At 44.0% G+C, this 16,559-nt stretch overlaps 1 protein-coding gene across 1 annotated transcript in view; it reads right to left on the bottom strand.

Moving 5' to 3' along the window:
- PIKFYVE (phosphoinositide kinase, FYVE-type zinc finger containing) overlaps window positions 1-16,559 on the bottom strand; it is a 750,252-nt gene that overhangs the window by 462,077 nt on the left and 271,616 nt on the right. The window contains 1 exon segment of the mRNA XM_030210724.1: window positions 11,055-11,235. Within this exon segment, the coding sequence (XP_030066584.1) occupies window positions 11,055-11,235 (181 nt within the window).

Consider the following 16,559-nt stretch of genomic DNA (forward strand, 5'->3'; position numbering starts at 1 on the left):
ACAGAGAGAGAAACGATAACATGTCTCTCTCCAGCACGGAATAGAAAAAACTGAGCGGGAACGGTCACGCACAGGCGAGAAGATGGCCGCGCATGCGCGGTGGGCTTGCCCTGCGTGCGGGACCGCCCGCAAATTTTTCTTCCGGTTGGTGGGGGCTGCCGTGGACGTCAACCCAGTCGTGAGAACAAGCAGCCTGCTTGTCCTCAGAGAAAAGGTTGGATACAAATGCAACAAATAAATAAATAAATATAAATTGATAGAAAAAAAAATCTCCCCGAGCAAATGTTCCGATTTGCAGTATTAGGATCGATAAGACCCCAACCAGGCAGATGATCCTAGAAGGGAGCCACTGCAGGGCCGCAAAATTGGGGCACTGGAGAGCAGAGTTGAAGGTGAAAAATGTATGCACTGAAACAAAAAGAAATCAAGTCGATAACACGAAAGCCATGTCCACGGAGTACAAGTGGTCAGTAGTGGAGTACTGCCACTCAAAGTGACAAACTGGAAGGAATTAATAAACTAAAGTCTCTTAAAATGAGATTTCTTGCCTTCATTCCAGCTGTTGAGAAAAACATGCAAGGGAGTCTCTTCAGAAGGGCATGAGAAATACAACATTTGAGAAATACAACATTAAATAGGAAATTTAAAATAGTTAAGAAATTCTTGACAGTCAGAAGTCTCTCTCACAAGTCTGTTCTAACAAACTCCTCACGAAGTGTAGCCCTGAGGAGGGACTCAGCACTACCGAAAGTCACCCAGCTGCAGATCCAATTTCATCCATCTGTAAACCCCCTGCTACATATCAGCTATCAGCTAGGTCAGGAGTTGGATAAGAGCACCAAAGATGAGAAGCACAGTCTATCCGTTTGGAGACAGAGAAAAACACTGAATATTCTAAGCTGCACAATACCCTTAAGGGGCAACTCACAAAGAACTACTTGCTTTCCTCTGTCCCCATCCCCTGGTTGATGGACATAACCCAATAGTCTGGACTGCTCTGGTATGGATGCGAAGAAAATATTTATTTATTTATTTATTACACTTGTATCCCGTGCTTTCATTTGTTGCAAAAGATCCCAACATTTCTCAAAGAGTGCAGCCTATTGGTCCTGATAGCTGCAATTTCCAATTACGGATCCAGATTCATGAATAGGTCTCCAAAAAGCCATAGACATGTCTTGAGACAAAACATTATATTTGTCACTCAATCAAGAACATATGTTTGGAATAACTGGAGTGGAATAGCTGCCTTAGGGGTTAGAACAGCAGCCTGAGAACCAGGAAAACTGGGATTAATTCCCATTGCAGTGCCTTCTGACCCTGGGCAAGTCACTGAACCCTCCATTGTCCTGTAAACAACTGACTGTAACCACAGAAAGGCCATATATCAAATTCCATCTCCTTTCCCTTTATGCTTTCATCATCTTGTTTAGAGCATTGAGCAACACCGTATTTTTGTGCCCTCCTGAGACAGTCACAATTCAAAACTGAGATCACAGGGTTACCAGTGTCATTCCTCTGAGATTACGTTTGCTCAGGTTCCTAATTAAAATCCCTTTCTATAGTCTGCTACTGAAGAAAATAAAAAGAATAATTGTATTAGACTTCCCACTACCATGAAATCTGATTGATTTCAACTCAGTGAACACATATGGGACTCGTGACTTTCAAAAGCATTTCAGAAGTAAACACTTGTCTGTTCAGGGATGGTCGAGATTATAGAAAATGCTAGACTATTTCAAATATCAGCCCCTAGGATGCAGTCTCTTGGTATGAGACACCAACCAACAATCAGCTGGTGTATTATCCATCACAGGAGAAATAATATTACTTTCAAAAGGAGAAATTAGATATCTGCTAACTTGCTTTCCTTTCGTCCCTCCGGAACAGCCCAGAGTGCAACTGATGAGTTGTGCACGCCTTCCAGCAGGTGTAGACTGAAAACTCTGATTCTAGAGAGCCAATAAGAGCCATGTGTTTTTAATTACCCCCTCTCTAGACCCTCGCTGGACCCTTGTCCACGGGGGTGAAGAGGGAGTTCCAGAAGGCTTTATGTCTCTCAAACATGACCTCTGCTTTCTGACTCCTGACATCTAAGAGCATCTTTGTGCATATGCTCTCCCACATAATGTGCTAATGAGTAGGAGTTTACTTGCTTATGTGGATATTATAGAGAATAATTTGTCTGTGTAGGTGTATTCAGAGAAATAGGTATGTAGCCAAGAAACAGATACAGACAAGGGAGATAGGTGTTTACATTGAATTTATTCTTACCCAAAGTGATATATCAATCAGGCACGCTCATCAGTCAAAGTCCCAGGATAACCGACCGTAGTTCTGCCCTCTGAGTAGAGTTGGGGAATTCTCCAAACTCCTCCCAGATTCACACTTTTTAAATACCCTTTTCGCTCATTAATACAGTATATTTTAGTATGCAAATCTAGTTTTTCCTTACAGTCGCTAACCACAAGCTAGATCGGAAGACCAAATTTCCCCCTTCTACCTATTTCCCAACTCTTGCTACATCCTTTGTAATAAACTTTACTTTTTCTATCTCAAATGCTAGACATGAATCCATCTTGTGAAAAGGACTCCATTTTAAATTCAATTGCTTGACCTAACTTTTAGCTATTCAAGTCATTTAATCCTTCATCTAAACTTTAAAATTGTATTTGGAAGTTACACCAGATCCTGATTAGGCTTGTCAGTTAGGCCCTGCTTCAGCAAGTACCTAGTTGCAAGTCATTATCAGATTTTCTGGCCTGGTCAGTGCTTCTTAGCAGCCTAGGCTCTATGGCAGAGCCCACCACTTTTCCAGTGGAGGGGCCTCTAGCCGTAACACATTTTAACACATGGCTAACTGGAAATAGACAGTATTATCTTAAAGCAGAAGAAAAAGAAAGGAAGCCTATTCTGTACCACAGGGAAACTTGAGCAGCCACCCAGGACATACTGCCAATGAACAAATGTCTCTTGCATAACGTGCCTGAACCAAGCAATTTTTCCCCCTGTTTTCCTTTGTCTTGTGTATTGTACCCTTTTTTTATTTTTTTTTGTCAAACAATAAGACTGCAAACGTGCAAAGCAGCTCCATGGAAAAAAACAAAGCAACAACAAAAAAAACCAGACATCTCTGCAAATACGTAGCGGGAGGGATCTGGCCCAGTCTGGAGGAACTAAAGGAAAGCAAATTAGCAGGTAATATCTAATTTCTCCTTCTTTAGCGTACCTCCTGACCAGTCCAGAATGCAACTGATGGGAAGTAACAAAGCAGTATTTTCATGAGACGGACCCTAGCAAACCTGTCGTGAGAACGTGCATGCCAAAAACTGCCTCCTGACGACACTGAACTTCTAACCGGTAAACAAATGCAAGGAGGACTACGTAACTGCCTTATAAATTTCCACAGGAGGCACCAGGAAACGCTCCGCCCATGACTAAGCTTGACCCCTGGTTGAATGCACTTTCACACCTTCTGGGATAGGTTTCCCAGAGAGCAGGTACGTGGAAGCAATCTCCTTAAGCCACCTGGAAATAGTAGGCTTAAACGCTGACAAACCTTTCCAGGACCCTCCGAGCAGCAGGAATAGACTATCTGTGCGCCTAAATCTCTCAGTAGATTTAACATAGTTAAACACCGTACGCGGTGCTGATCCTCCGAACTGGAGGAAGAACCTAAAACAGGCAAAACTACTGACTGAGACAAATGAAACCGTGACAAGACCTTAGGGAGAAAGGAAGGAACCGGGCGTAAAATGACCCACTCCTTACAGAATTCCAAAAATGGAGATCGACAAGAAGAAGATTGCATCTCCGATACTCTCCGAGCCAACGGCTACCAAAAATACTATTTTAAGTGTTAAACCCTTCAGACAGCAGGAAGCCAAGGGCTCAAAGGGTGCCCTAGTAAGAACTGACAAGACCAAGTTCAAATCCCAAACCAGAAAGATAGCCCTAGGAGGAGTACGAAAAAAACTTGCTCCCCAAAGGAACCGAGAAATATCCGGATGGCTAGACAAAGCCTTACACCGAATGTGCCCTCGAAAACACGAGATTGTCACTATTTGGACTTTAAGAGAAGCTAGCGCCAAGCTTTTATCAAAATCCTGCTGCAAAAAATCCAAGACCTGAGGCACAGAAACATGAACCGGAGAAATGCCACAATCCGAACACCACGCCTTGAACACCCACCAAGTTAATATAATTAAGAGAAGTATAATGACGATGCGAATGAAGTATCGTGGCAATTACATTGGCAGAGTAACCTCCTCTTTTTGTCAACAGAGCCCACTCAAGGGCCAAGCCGTAAGACAAAATCGAGCCGGGTCAAGGTGAACCACTAACAGTGTACCAAAAGCCTGCGAGACTCCAGCAACCTGAGCAGAGGGCCAACAAGAAGGCGCATGAGATCGACATACCATGGCCTAAGAGGCCAATCCAGAGCTATCAAGATTACAATAACTCTGTGTGCCTTGATTCTTTGGGGCCATGAAGGAAAAGCATACAGAAGCCCCGAAAGCCAGTACTGAAGAGCATTCAGCCGCTCGCATTGGGGTCTCTCCTAAAGAAGTATTGAGGCCCTTTCACGTTGAGATTTGAGGCTAAGAGATCCATGACGGGAAGCTCCCAGTGATCCATGGTTGTTTGAAATGCCTTCGTCCCGAGAGCCAATTCTACAGGGTCTAGTGTGTGGAGGTTGAGAAAGTCCGCCTGAACATTCGCCGACCCTGCTACGTGAGACACTGAGATAGCAGATAGATGACTCTCCACCCAACTCATGAGCTGCGCTGCTTCCTGTTCCAACAGGCTACTCCTTGTTCCCCTTGTCGACTGACATACGCCACTGCCATGGCATTGTCCGAAAGGATGCACACCAATTTGCCTATGAGCAGAGGGTGAAACGCTTCCAACGCCAACCAAATTGTCCTGGTTTCCAAGAGGTTGGTCGAGCAGGAAGTCTCCTGGCGAGACCACAGACCCTGAGCATACTGATCATGACAGTGAGCTCGCCGACCTTTGAGGCTGGCATCCGTTGTGATCACTATCCACTGTGGTGGGTCCAGAGCCATTCCCCTGGACAGGTGGAGTTTCCGTAGCCACCAACAAAGACTGCTGCATTCCCAAGCTCTCAAAGGCAATTTCACTAGTAGGGAATTTCTCTGCAGAGACCATCTGGACAGAAGACTTTTGTACAGGCCTCATGTGCGCCCTGGCCCATGGCACTGCTTCTATCATTGCTGCCATAGAGCCCAACATTTGAAGATAATCCCTTGCACAGGGAACCGACCTGTGTAGGAAAGCCTGAATCTGGGCCTGTAATTTGCGGATTCTGTTCTGTGGGTGAAACTGTCCTAGTGTCTACAATAAACTCATTTAAACAAGCAATTGCAACAGGTAACAACATACTCCTCCTACAATTCGACATGTCCAGTGCCTTTGACATGGTTGACCATTAAATACTACTACATATACTGGAATACTTCAGAGCAGGAGGCACAGTTCTCAAATGGTTCAAAGGATTCCTGACCACAAGATCATACCAAGTAACAACGAACGCGGACAGATCACTCCCATGGACACCTGAATGTGGAGTCCCCCGAGGATCCCCCCTTTCACCAACTTTATTCAACTTGATGATGATACCTTTGGCCAAATTCCTAACCAATCAAAACCTCAACTCTTACATATATGCAGATGACATCACGATCTACAACCCGTACAGACATGATCTAAACGAAATAACCAACGAGATTAACCAAAGCCTCCAAATAATGCATACCTGGGCAGATGCATTCCAGTTGAAACTTAATGCAGAAAAAACACAATGTCTTGTACTCACCTCACAGCATAACACAAAAAACTTCTCCACCGTAATCACACCATACTGTTCTCTGCCTATCTCTCAAAACTTGAAAATTCTGGGAGTCACCATTGATCGAAACCTCACTCTCGATGCCCACGTGAAGAATATGACGAAAAAGATGTTCTACTCCATGTGGAAACTGAAAAGAATAAAACCTTTCTTCCCGAGATACATCTTTCGCACCCTGGTACAGTCAATGGTAATAAGTCATTTGGATTACTGCAATGCACTGTAAGCTGGCTGCAAAGAGCAGAATATAAAGAAACTCCAGACTGCCCAGAATACTGCTGCCAGACTCGTATTTGGAAAAACTAAATATGAAAGTGCAAAACCCCTAAAAGAGAAACTTCACTGGTTCCCACTTAAGGAACACATTGCATTCAAGATCTGCACGATTGTACATAAAATCATTCATGCAGACGCCCCAATCTACATGCTAAACCTCATAGACCTACCTCCTAGAAACACCACAATATAATTTCTCAATCTACACTTCCCTAGTTGCAAAGGACTAAAATACAAGCTGATGCATGCCACCACCTTCTCTTACATGAGCACACAGCTATGGAATGCATTACCTAGAGACCTGAAAACAATCAAAGAAACAACTATCTTTCGCAAATCTTTCAAGACATATCTCTTCAACAAGGCATACAATGAGAATCCAGCACCTCATTAATCCACTTCACCAACCCATTCAGTTATTAAAGTCCACCTTCTACAATACCCTAATAAATCCCTTCCTTCTTCTCTTCCTCTATTCCCTTAATCAATTTCTGCCTAACAATAACTGTACCTGACATCCAGGATTAACTATGTTAACAAAACCATGTAAGCCACTTTGAGCCTGCAAATAGGTGGGAAAATGTGGGATACAAATGCAATAAATAAAATAAACACTTGACCCTGAACCGTGTCAAAGGAAACCCCTAGGTAGTCGAGGGACTGAGACAGAATTAGGTGGCTCTTGAGAAAGTTGACCACCCAACCCAGGGACTGCAAAAACTGAACCACTCGATCCATGATCTGTAGGCTCTCTTGATAAGACTTTGCTCTGATCAGCCAATTGTCCAGGTATGGATGAACTAAAATGACTTCCTTCCTGAGAGCCGCAGCCACCACCACCACCATTGTTTTTGTGAATGTGAAAGGAGCCGTAGTGAGTCCGAAAGAAAGAGCACGAAACTGGTAATGCTTGTCCAAAACCACAAACTCGAAAAAAACGCTGATGCATGGGCCAAATTGGGATATGCAATAGCTTCTGTCAAGTCCAGTGCAGTGAAAAACTTCCCAGACCTGACCGCCATTATGAATGACTGAAGAGAGTCTCCACACAAAAACAGGAGACTTTGAGGGCCCGAATGACCACCAGGATGGGAAGTGGACTGGAAGGAAGCTCCTGAGTCCCTGCCTCCTCTTCAAGCCCCACGAAAGAACCAATTCCTCTGAAAAAAACCGAGACCGCTGAGCCAGAGCCACTCGCCCCTGCCCCTAGCAGTGAGTGGAGAACGACCTATCGCCCTAGGCCTGTCCTCAGGGAGCAGAGGCACTTTAGTATCTCCCAGACTTCGGACCAACTTGTCCAACTCTTAACCAAAAAGAAGACAGCCACGAAACGGGAACTTACTCAACTTCGACTTAAAAGCTGGACCAACCTCACAGCCACAGCGAGTTGCTACAGTTAAGGCCATAGACTTAGACGAGGCTCTTAGCAAATTGTACAAGGAGTCTGCCAAAAAAATGCGGAGCCACTTCAGCATCTATTAAGGCCAAATCATCTGAAGCTCTGTCCAAAACCCGCTCAGATCAGTGGAAACATGCCCTAGCAACCAAGGAACCATAGATAACCGCTGGAACTGGAGACATCAAAACTGCTCTTTAAGAGAGCTTCCATACGCCTATCCTGAACATCCATAAGAGCCATGCCCCCATCCACGGAGACCGTATTCCTCTTCGTAACCACCAAGACCACCGCATCAACCACAGGGGGTTTAAGAAGGGACTTGTCAGCATCTGAAACAGGATACAGATTAACCATCAACCTAGCGAGTCTAAAGGGGAAGTCTGGCACATCCCACTGAGCCCAACTAATATCTCGAATATCCTGGTGCATAGAACAGGTCTTACCTGGTCTTCTAATAGCCTTCACCAGAAGATCCAACTTGCGGCTCTCCACGGCCGTGGACTGTTGCTCTTCAAAATGCAAGGTAGTAACCACCAAAGAAAAGAGCTCTTGCAAAATCTTCCTTGTGAAAAATCCAAACCACCGAAGGATCCTCTCCTGGTTCCATCATTCTGGAGTCCTCAGAGAGCATCCCCTCTCTCCTATATAGTCTGCCCCCTCCAAAGAGGGCATGCCCTGATCTGGATCGGACACCAGATCCCCCTCCAGATCCCAGGCTCCCCTGGGACGCTTTGCAGGTAGTCTGCCACTCCAAGCCCTCACCAAAGGGGCTGAAAGGGATTGGTCCACTGCAACATAAAGGCCTTATACATCTGCAAAACAAATCCAGGCAGGAACCAACCTCCCCCCCCCCCCCCCCCCCCGAGGGATAGATCAAGGCAAATCTGCCTGTTCTAACAACGGGAGCTGAAAAGCAGCAGGTCTGACTACTGGCACTGCCTGAGTTAAAATGGCAGCGCTTCCTGCCTCTACTGGAACCGGCGCTGGTTCCGAGCCGCCCAAATTCCGAGAAACTGCAGTCATAGCCGGCACTGAAGAAATGGCCCGCGAAGGACTGGCCACCACCTTTTTATCCACTGTGGTGCGATATTTACAGACCCCGGTAGCCGCCAGACTGCACCGCAGACACACCGAACATCTTTTAAGCTTCTCTGCCATGGTGCTTAGTGAAAGTGCCGGCGTGGTTTTTTTTTTTTTTTTTTTCAAAACTGCACTGAAAAGAAGTCAAAAATAAAAAAAAGATTTAAAAAAAGCAAGCCACCGATAACCTAGGTGGACACAGAGCTGCCCCTGCTCATTCACACCTGCCGTTTGTAGTTCTTTCACTTTGGGGGGGTCGCGGCTGCCTCTCGCAAAGCCTAAAAAACTCTTGCCTCAAAGAGTTTAAGGCCAGCTGACAACCTGCAGGAAATTAAGCAAAGCAGGGAGACCAAGGAAGGAAGGGGGGAGGGACCCAGCCACCCAAGCAGGACACACCCCACAGTGGGAACCCCATGGATCTCAGCCTCCAGACACTACAAGAGACACTGGGGCACAGAATAAAGAAAACTCAAGACACTCTCTACTCTAGAATAAAATATCCTAAATATATTTATAAACCCAGAAAAAAAGAGAAGAGTAGAGAGAGAGACTGAAAGGGCTCACCACCTTCCACCTGCTAGAGACTGATAATACTGAGTCTACTTCCAGTTAGCCAGGGCTCTTATTGGCTCTCTCTAGAGTCAGAGTCTCCACCTGCTGGAAGGCATGAACAACACATCAGTTGCATTCTGTGCCGGTCCAGAGGGATGCTTACGAATATACATTGGTTAACAGCTACAGACCAAGTTGTATCCCTAATTCCACCTACTTATCCTTTCCTACCTATTTCTTAATGGAAGAGGCATGGAACTCAGGACAATGCAGGGTTTCCAGATTTGCAAGGGCACTACCTACATGCTCATTACCATAGGGAAATTTTAATAAAAGGTTTTGGCTCTCGTCAGTTTATACTTTGTAGTAGGGAAATGCTAGGTGGAACAGCAATTTTAAAAGAACAAATCCAGGAGTTCAGTATGTTTTTCTTTACTTGTTTTTGGAATCCTGTAGACTGTTACAACTATTTTTCATAGTAGTTTGCAGACAAGATTGAGGGCTAAGCTAGCATGACCCCTGGTTATGTATATATTTGACTCACTTCAGAGAAACATTTCTAGCCAATAAATAATTATAGATGAACCCATAGTGACATGTTAGCTGTCAATAGCAAAATGCTAGCTTTTAATGCTCTTCCATAAAGAAAATGTCAAAGGCATGCTTATTAGACCAAAACAGCAACACAAATGCCAGGAAAATTAAACCAACAACACAAACTCCAGGAACATTAAACCATGGCAAAATACAAAACAAGTCACAGTGTTTCACAAACAGAAAAGCCAGGCACAGAAGAAATCTACTTATACAACCCCCTCCCCCCCCCCCCCCCCAAAATAAACCATGAGGCCACTTGCATAGGGCTTAAGCATTAAGCAGTGTACTACGAGCAGTCGAAAAGAGTGAGTTCAAGAATGGTTCCCAAGTCAAACAAAAGTGTTTTCCAGAGGACGAGTACAACTCAGGAACTTCATGGTGCTCCAGGGATGCCTATGCAATGATCAGTATACATCACTGGGCCAATGAAGGAGCCTCCACAAGAAGCCAGCATTGAAGGATGCATTCATTCCTCATCAAAACAGAACGTTTCATAAATCTTGTAATGCTCCCTGGCATAGGCCGAACAATGTCAAAAGTAGAAAACAAAGATTGGGGTCTCGGAGTCTGTTGCAACTTCCACAGATAAGAAACAAGAGCCCCTACAGTCTGCTAAAAGTTCAGTACCAGGGGACACATCCAAAACATATGGCCAAGCATTACCGTAGACTGATGACACTGCAAGCAATGATTAGTAGCACCAAACATGGTTTTATATGTTCTATGAGGAAAAATGTACAAAATTTGTATTGCAACTCCCTATGTAAAATATTCTTTGTTAAAGAGCAACAGATTCAAGGCTACATTTTATGTGTTTACTGGGCTATGTTTATTCCTTTCTGACTAGCTTTAAAATTAGGTCAAAACAAAATAAATTAAGGATGATATATATTCAGCCAATAAGTTATAATCACCTCTATATTCAAGCACTATCATCCTTAAATGGCTTTGCACTATCAGGTTAGCAGAACTCTGGAAAGATAGTCACAAAAACAACTATACATTATACCTGTTGACCTACACAGATTAACATAGCAACCACATTGCTTTATACTCCCCCCCCCCCCCCCCCCCCAAAAAAAAAAAAACAATGCCTGAGAAAACTGGTATTTAAAAAAAAATTAACACTAGTGATCACACTAGCTACAACTAATTAAATTACATTAAAATTCATGCTAGGATTCTCTGCTGAATGACTGGATGTCATCCCTTTGGTTGGTTTTACTCCTGCTGCCGTGTCAACATTACACCACACCTACTGGCCAAATCAAAAATCACCTTTTTTATGTGCACATACTGTCGAATGTCCATGTCATCATCTCTGTTCTTAACATCCGGCCGAACAGTTTGGACCACTTGGCAGACCACAGGAACAATGATGTCCTTCCAAGACAGTGACAACGATTCATTGTACAGCAGTTGTTGAAGCAGTGCCATCATGTGGTTATGGTTTGCTGAACTGCAATGAAGGGAAAGAATGTCAAATACAACTCAGAAGCCATAACAGTCATAATTTTAGCCTTGCAGGACTCAGGTTTCCTTAAAGAGCCAATTAACTCATGCAATAAGTCCCACAGAGCCACATTCCAAAGGGATGTTATTTAACAACAGTAAAGTGCTTGTACTGCCATGCAAAAGGTTCTCATTACAATTCTCCAGTCGAGGCTTCCACAGCCTAGGTCGGCTGGGAATGCTGGGATGCTCTGGATGTAGTGTTGAAATCCATGGTAGGGAGGGAGTTCCAATCAATGCTAAGGATTCAGAGCCCATGACGGCACAAGTCAGCAGCCTCAGTGCATGGCCCCCAACAAAGATCATTGCTGAAATAGCCAGATTGTTACGTTAGTGGCAGGAGTGATATAAAATTGGAGGGAAAATCCCTAGGTAGATGCAGGAGGAAAATGCCATGTCACTTGTACAAAAAGATAACTAAGATCTACCCTTTTAAAACAGCAAACAACTATTTACTTTAAAACTTAAAACAAATAAATTAAATTGATGACACACAATACAACTCATTTTCTACTGTTCTGGTGTTCTACCAGGTTAATTAGGTTGCTCTTGCTCTGGGCATAGTTCTCCAGTAAGCCCAAGTAACGGACCTTATTAACAGCTAAGCAAACAGAGCTAGTAACTTTCAAATTGTATGTGGGGTTACAGTACAGAGATGCACCCCTAAGAGGAAGTATTTTAGTCTCACTTCAGGTTTAACTTTAAAATAAAGCACTTAAGAGTAAGCTGCCAATCTGACAGCTAGAATGCGTGAAATGGCATCTCCAGTCCAACTTAGCTGGAAAAAAAAGAGACAGAGGCATTGAATCAACAGGAACAAGTAAATTCACTTCTCTAAGGTCACTATTCCGCAATAGCTATTCAATTAGCATCATCTGCTATCCACATACATGCCACTGGCTGGGATATTCAGCAGCACTATTTGGATAGCACCACCAAATAACCCTCTAGACCCACTATCCAAATGGTGCCAGTGCATTATGGGATGGACCGAGGGCAGAGCTGGAAGATATTTTAGTGATTACCTTCAAACGTACAATGGAATATCTTTAAAAGAAAATTCATAAAATACCCTTAAAAGTCTAATTATCTTCAAGGAAAAAAAATTGACATTGTTCGAGTTTCAATATATAGAATACATATAAAAATTGGACTGGCAGCTGGCTAAATTGTGAATCATTGTTACTTTCTGAGGTTCTCTTTTACTTAATGCAGATGTGCCAAAAGCCTACATCATATTAAATTGTTTCCGTAAGGTATCATTTCAGTTTTTCAGAAGATATTTTGTGAATTCGCTGAAGATTTCTAAGCCAAAGGTCCCCAAATTTCAAAAGGAAGGCCACACTGAATATTTCAAATCACCAAATGAGCTAAGAGATATCCCCCTTGGAGTTCACTAAGGGGCAGATTTTCAAAGAGGTTTTAAACCCCAATTAGCGAGCCAGGAGGGCTTTGCAGTGGCATTTTACCAGGCATTACCACTGAATATCCCCCCCCCCCCTCGACCACGTTACTGTCCAGTTAGTATTGGGTGATCCTGAGGCCGAGTCAGGGTGGAGCCAGCAAGGTGGAGCAATACCAGTACCTGCATATCTAACTGGATGGATAGGACTGCACGAAAAGCAGTCCAATCTTTGCGTACTTAGGTATGCTGGTTTTGATACCTAATATCAACTGGCATTCACGTTAACTTTCACATTTATGAATTACATGGATATTCAATGCTGGTGCCCAGATATGACCATGACTTTAAAACTTCTGACTGCCATGGGCTGAATATCACCCAGTAAATTTCTAGCCATCCCATATTACTATTATCTTATTTCATTGGTAGAACCTAGGAACCCCACTAGCCTTGCTGCCTTCACTAGTACATGCACATTGAAAAAATAAAAAAATAGAACTTCTTCTACAAGAAAAGCATGGTAGGTCATAAAAATTACCTTTGTGGGCCATACATTTTGGATCTTTGCTCCAAAAACAACCTAAACCTTTGCTCCTATGTTTTCAAGCCAGCCTCCTCCCTTTCCCAGCATTCCCCACTCCCAATAAGCTGAAGGAGGTATGTTTACCTCCTGATTCAGCACAAAGTTCACATTGATACCGGTAGCAGTGTTGCCCACTGCTGTCACTGTCAACTTAGTGCTGAAGAATACCACCTCCTGCCTACAAGATAGTGAAGGGCAAGTTGGAGACATGCTGAAGCTTTTAGGGTTGGGATCAGAGTTCAGGATTGCAGCCGCAGGCTTTCCTTCAAGACTGCTTCTGGGATCCCTGCAATAATTGGTTCTGAATCCTGACACCAGGTGGAAACATAGAAACTCTAGGCTGCCTGGTGAGGGGGTGCCGTTCTCGGACAAGAGTTTGACAAGGCTGAAAGTAGGAGCTAAACTCTGAAACTATAGGCTTTACATATTAGAACTGATAGGTTCTGGGAAGGAGGCTGATTGCCAGTTCCTAGTGCAAAGGGCTACATGGCCAGATATCCTTACATCTAGTTTTCAGTTCTTAAACACCCACATTTGACAAAATCCATTCTCTGGGTTAATTCTAACCACCAGCTTTAGACACTTTTCAAAGAGGCCAATCTAGCCACCTAAGTTTCTGGTTAGGCAGATAGATCTTTTGAAAGCAGACCCAAACAACGTGATATAGGGTAAAAGTACTACTGAAATATTACAAAGTACATAGAAGGTATAGCATTTGTTCAGACAGTCCCATGAATGGTGCTTAGAGGCACTTGAAAACACAGAATTTTGGAAAAAGAGATACAGCGGAGCACTAATAGTACACAGTAGATGGGAGGCAAAGACCTTGAAACCACGTACAATTGGTGCGCGTATAAGTGAATCTGCCTCCAGAGTGGTCTTACAAAAGTCACCAAAGAAGCACTCACACAACTCTGGAGGCAGGTGTGAGCCCACCAAAAAAACTTGTGTGCATGCTTTTTGGCAACTTTTGTAAGACAACTCTGGAGGCAAGTAGGAGGCTGCTAAAAGAAATCTAGGCATCAAGGACTACAGTACTGCATGTACACTGTACAAATGAGTCCTGCATTCAAACCCAGCATCATCGGGAGGCATGTTGCCGTTGTGTATAATCCGGACCCGCACAATAACAATGAGCGTACAAGCAGTGTTTCACAGTATTTAGGTTCATTCACTACAGGATTTACTCTACCCTGCCTCCCCACTGTCAGTGTGTTGCATTCATCACAATAGCTATACTAGCCTTAGGAAGTGCAGGTGGCCTGCAGTGAACACTGATATAGAAAAAACGGCATGATACAATATTTAGCGACTCTCGCTATCCCATATACATCTAAACACCTTCTTCGATCACTAAATGATCACCACCTGGTACTTCCCAATCCCAGATCTACTCAATTTGAATTTACGAGACACCACACATTCTATTTTATGGCTCCTTTTATTTGGAATTCCCTTCCTTTGCATATCCACGCCAATCTTTCCTGTCAAAGTTCTAAAGCAGCCATAAAAACCTAGCTATTTCAACAAGCTTTCAATATTACCTAATTACTCTGCTTGTCACGACTGTCAGTCAAAAGGTTATCACCCCAGATGCCTCTATCCTCCTACCCTCCTTGTTTGTTCTTCCTTCTCTTTTTCCCTCCCAACCCTCCCTTTTACCTAATGCACATAATCAGAATTCCATCATGGAATGGCCTAGAGGTTAGAGTACCAGTGATTAGAGCACTTCCTGGGTGCGTGAAGCAGATGCCCTAGAGCTTCCAGTACCATGCCTCAAGGAGGACCAATTCTTATACTTTTTAGGCTTCAGCCACTGTCGAGCACCAGGATCCCTCAGTACCAATGAGAAAGAGGTTGAATCCCCATGCTTCCTTGGTGTCGAGTCTGACACAGAGCAGTCCCGGGGAACTATCACAGCACCCAATACTGAGGCAGGGGGAGACCTCCTCGATGCTGAAGCATTCCCAGTGTCACAGGTAGTCGCCGCAGATATCGGGACTGACGCTTCCAATGCCAATGTTGATGGACCGGACTTAGCGCCAAAAACTCCCATGCTGAACTTCTCTGGCTCTCCGGGTCCTTTTCTGCATACACAAGCAAAGGACACAGGATTGAGAATCATGGTCTGCCCCACACACTGGATATACCAGCTATAGGTATCAGTCCCAGACGTGACTATTAAGCAGGCACAGTGCTTGAAGTCACTGGGAAATTGGAACCTTCTGGGACATGAAGGGAAAAACAGATAATGCAAAATCAAATGGCTCAATGGTGAGGGGAGAAAAATAAAAATCCATTCACCCCAGAAAAAGGTCAATGATACCCAGCTGAAACTCTGGCCTAAGAGGGCCTGTAGAGCCCAAAAAGAAAGAAACCCAGGTTTAACACACACTAAGGACACTAGAAGGGTAAAGAAACAAGAAAGATTAAGGCAAAAGGCAAAAATACCCGCAGGAAAGGGACCACAAAAAGCCAAAAAGTCTGACACAGAGGAGAAATCACAGATGCGACCTCTCTGCTCCAAGGAGAATTTAAGACTGCTGGACCTGCACTCACACATCGGGCGGGATGCTATCTAAGGCTTCTTAAAGATGCAGTGCACTGGGCAGCGTTCACAGTGGGCTCCATTGGATGATATCACCCAGTTGAGAGTACATTACAGCCTGCTTGTCCTCAAAGAAAGGGATGTTATCTTGACATTGTCAGTCTTATGTTCATTTGGAGAACACCAAGTCTAGCATGTGACCCTTTTCCTGGGTTGGAGGTTTGACCCCCCCCCCCCCCCCCCCCCCCCCCTCTATGTGAATAGCCAATGATCACTAATCTAGTGAAGCTCAGATTTACTTCCATCACCAGATCCAGGAGTTCTTGCACAGATGAGACATAGTTGTGTTGTACTCAGACTAAGAGCATCCAGAATGGCTCCTAATCTCCTAGCTGGATGAAGCTACATTCTAATTCAGACAGGTTAGGGATTACATCTCTGCACAGTTTGCCTCTCGGATCAGGTCTGCTATATTTCCACACCGCTTCCCTGGTCTTAGCTGATGCTGGATGATGAATCCTATTGGGCATAGTTCAGTCAGTAGAACAACTTTGCTTTCACCCAGCCAGGTCTCAGTTATTCCCAGGATGTAACATAGTAACATAGTAGATGACGGCAGAAAAAGACCTACACGGTCCATCCTGTCTGCCCAACAAGACAACTCATATGTGCTACTTTTTGTGTATACCCTACTTTGATGTCTAGGTGGTATTCACTGATGACATCATGAATTAT

The sequence above is a fragment of the Microcaecilia unicolor genome, chromosome 7 (genome assembly GCF_901765095.1).
Source record: "Microcaecilia unicolor chromosome 7, aMicUni1.1, whole genome shotgun sequence".
Taxonomy (NCBI): Eukaryota; Metazoa; Chordata; class Amphibia; order Gymnophiona; family Siphonopidae; genus Microcaecilia; species Microcaecilia unicolor.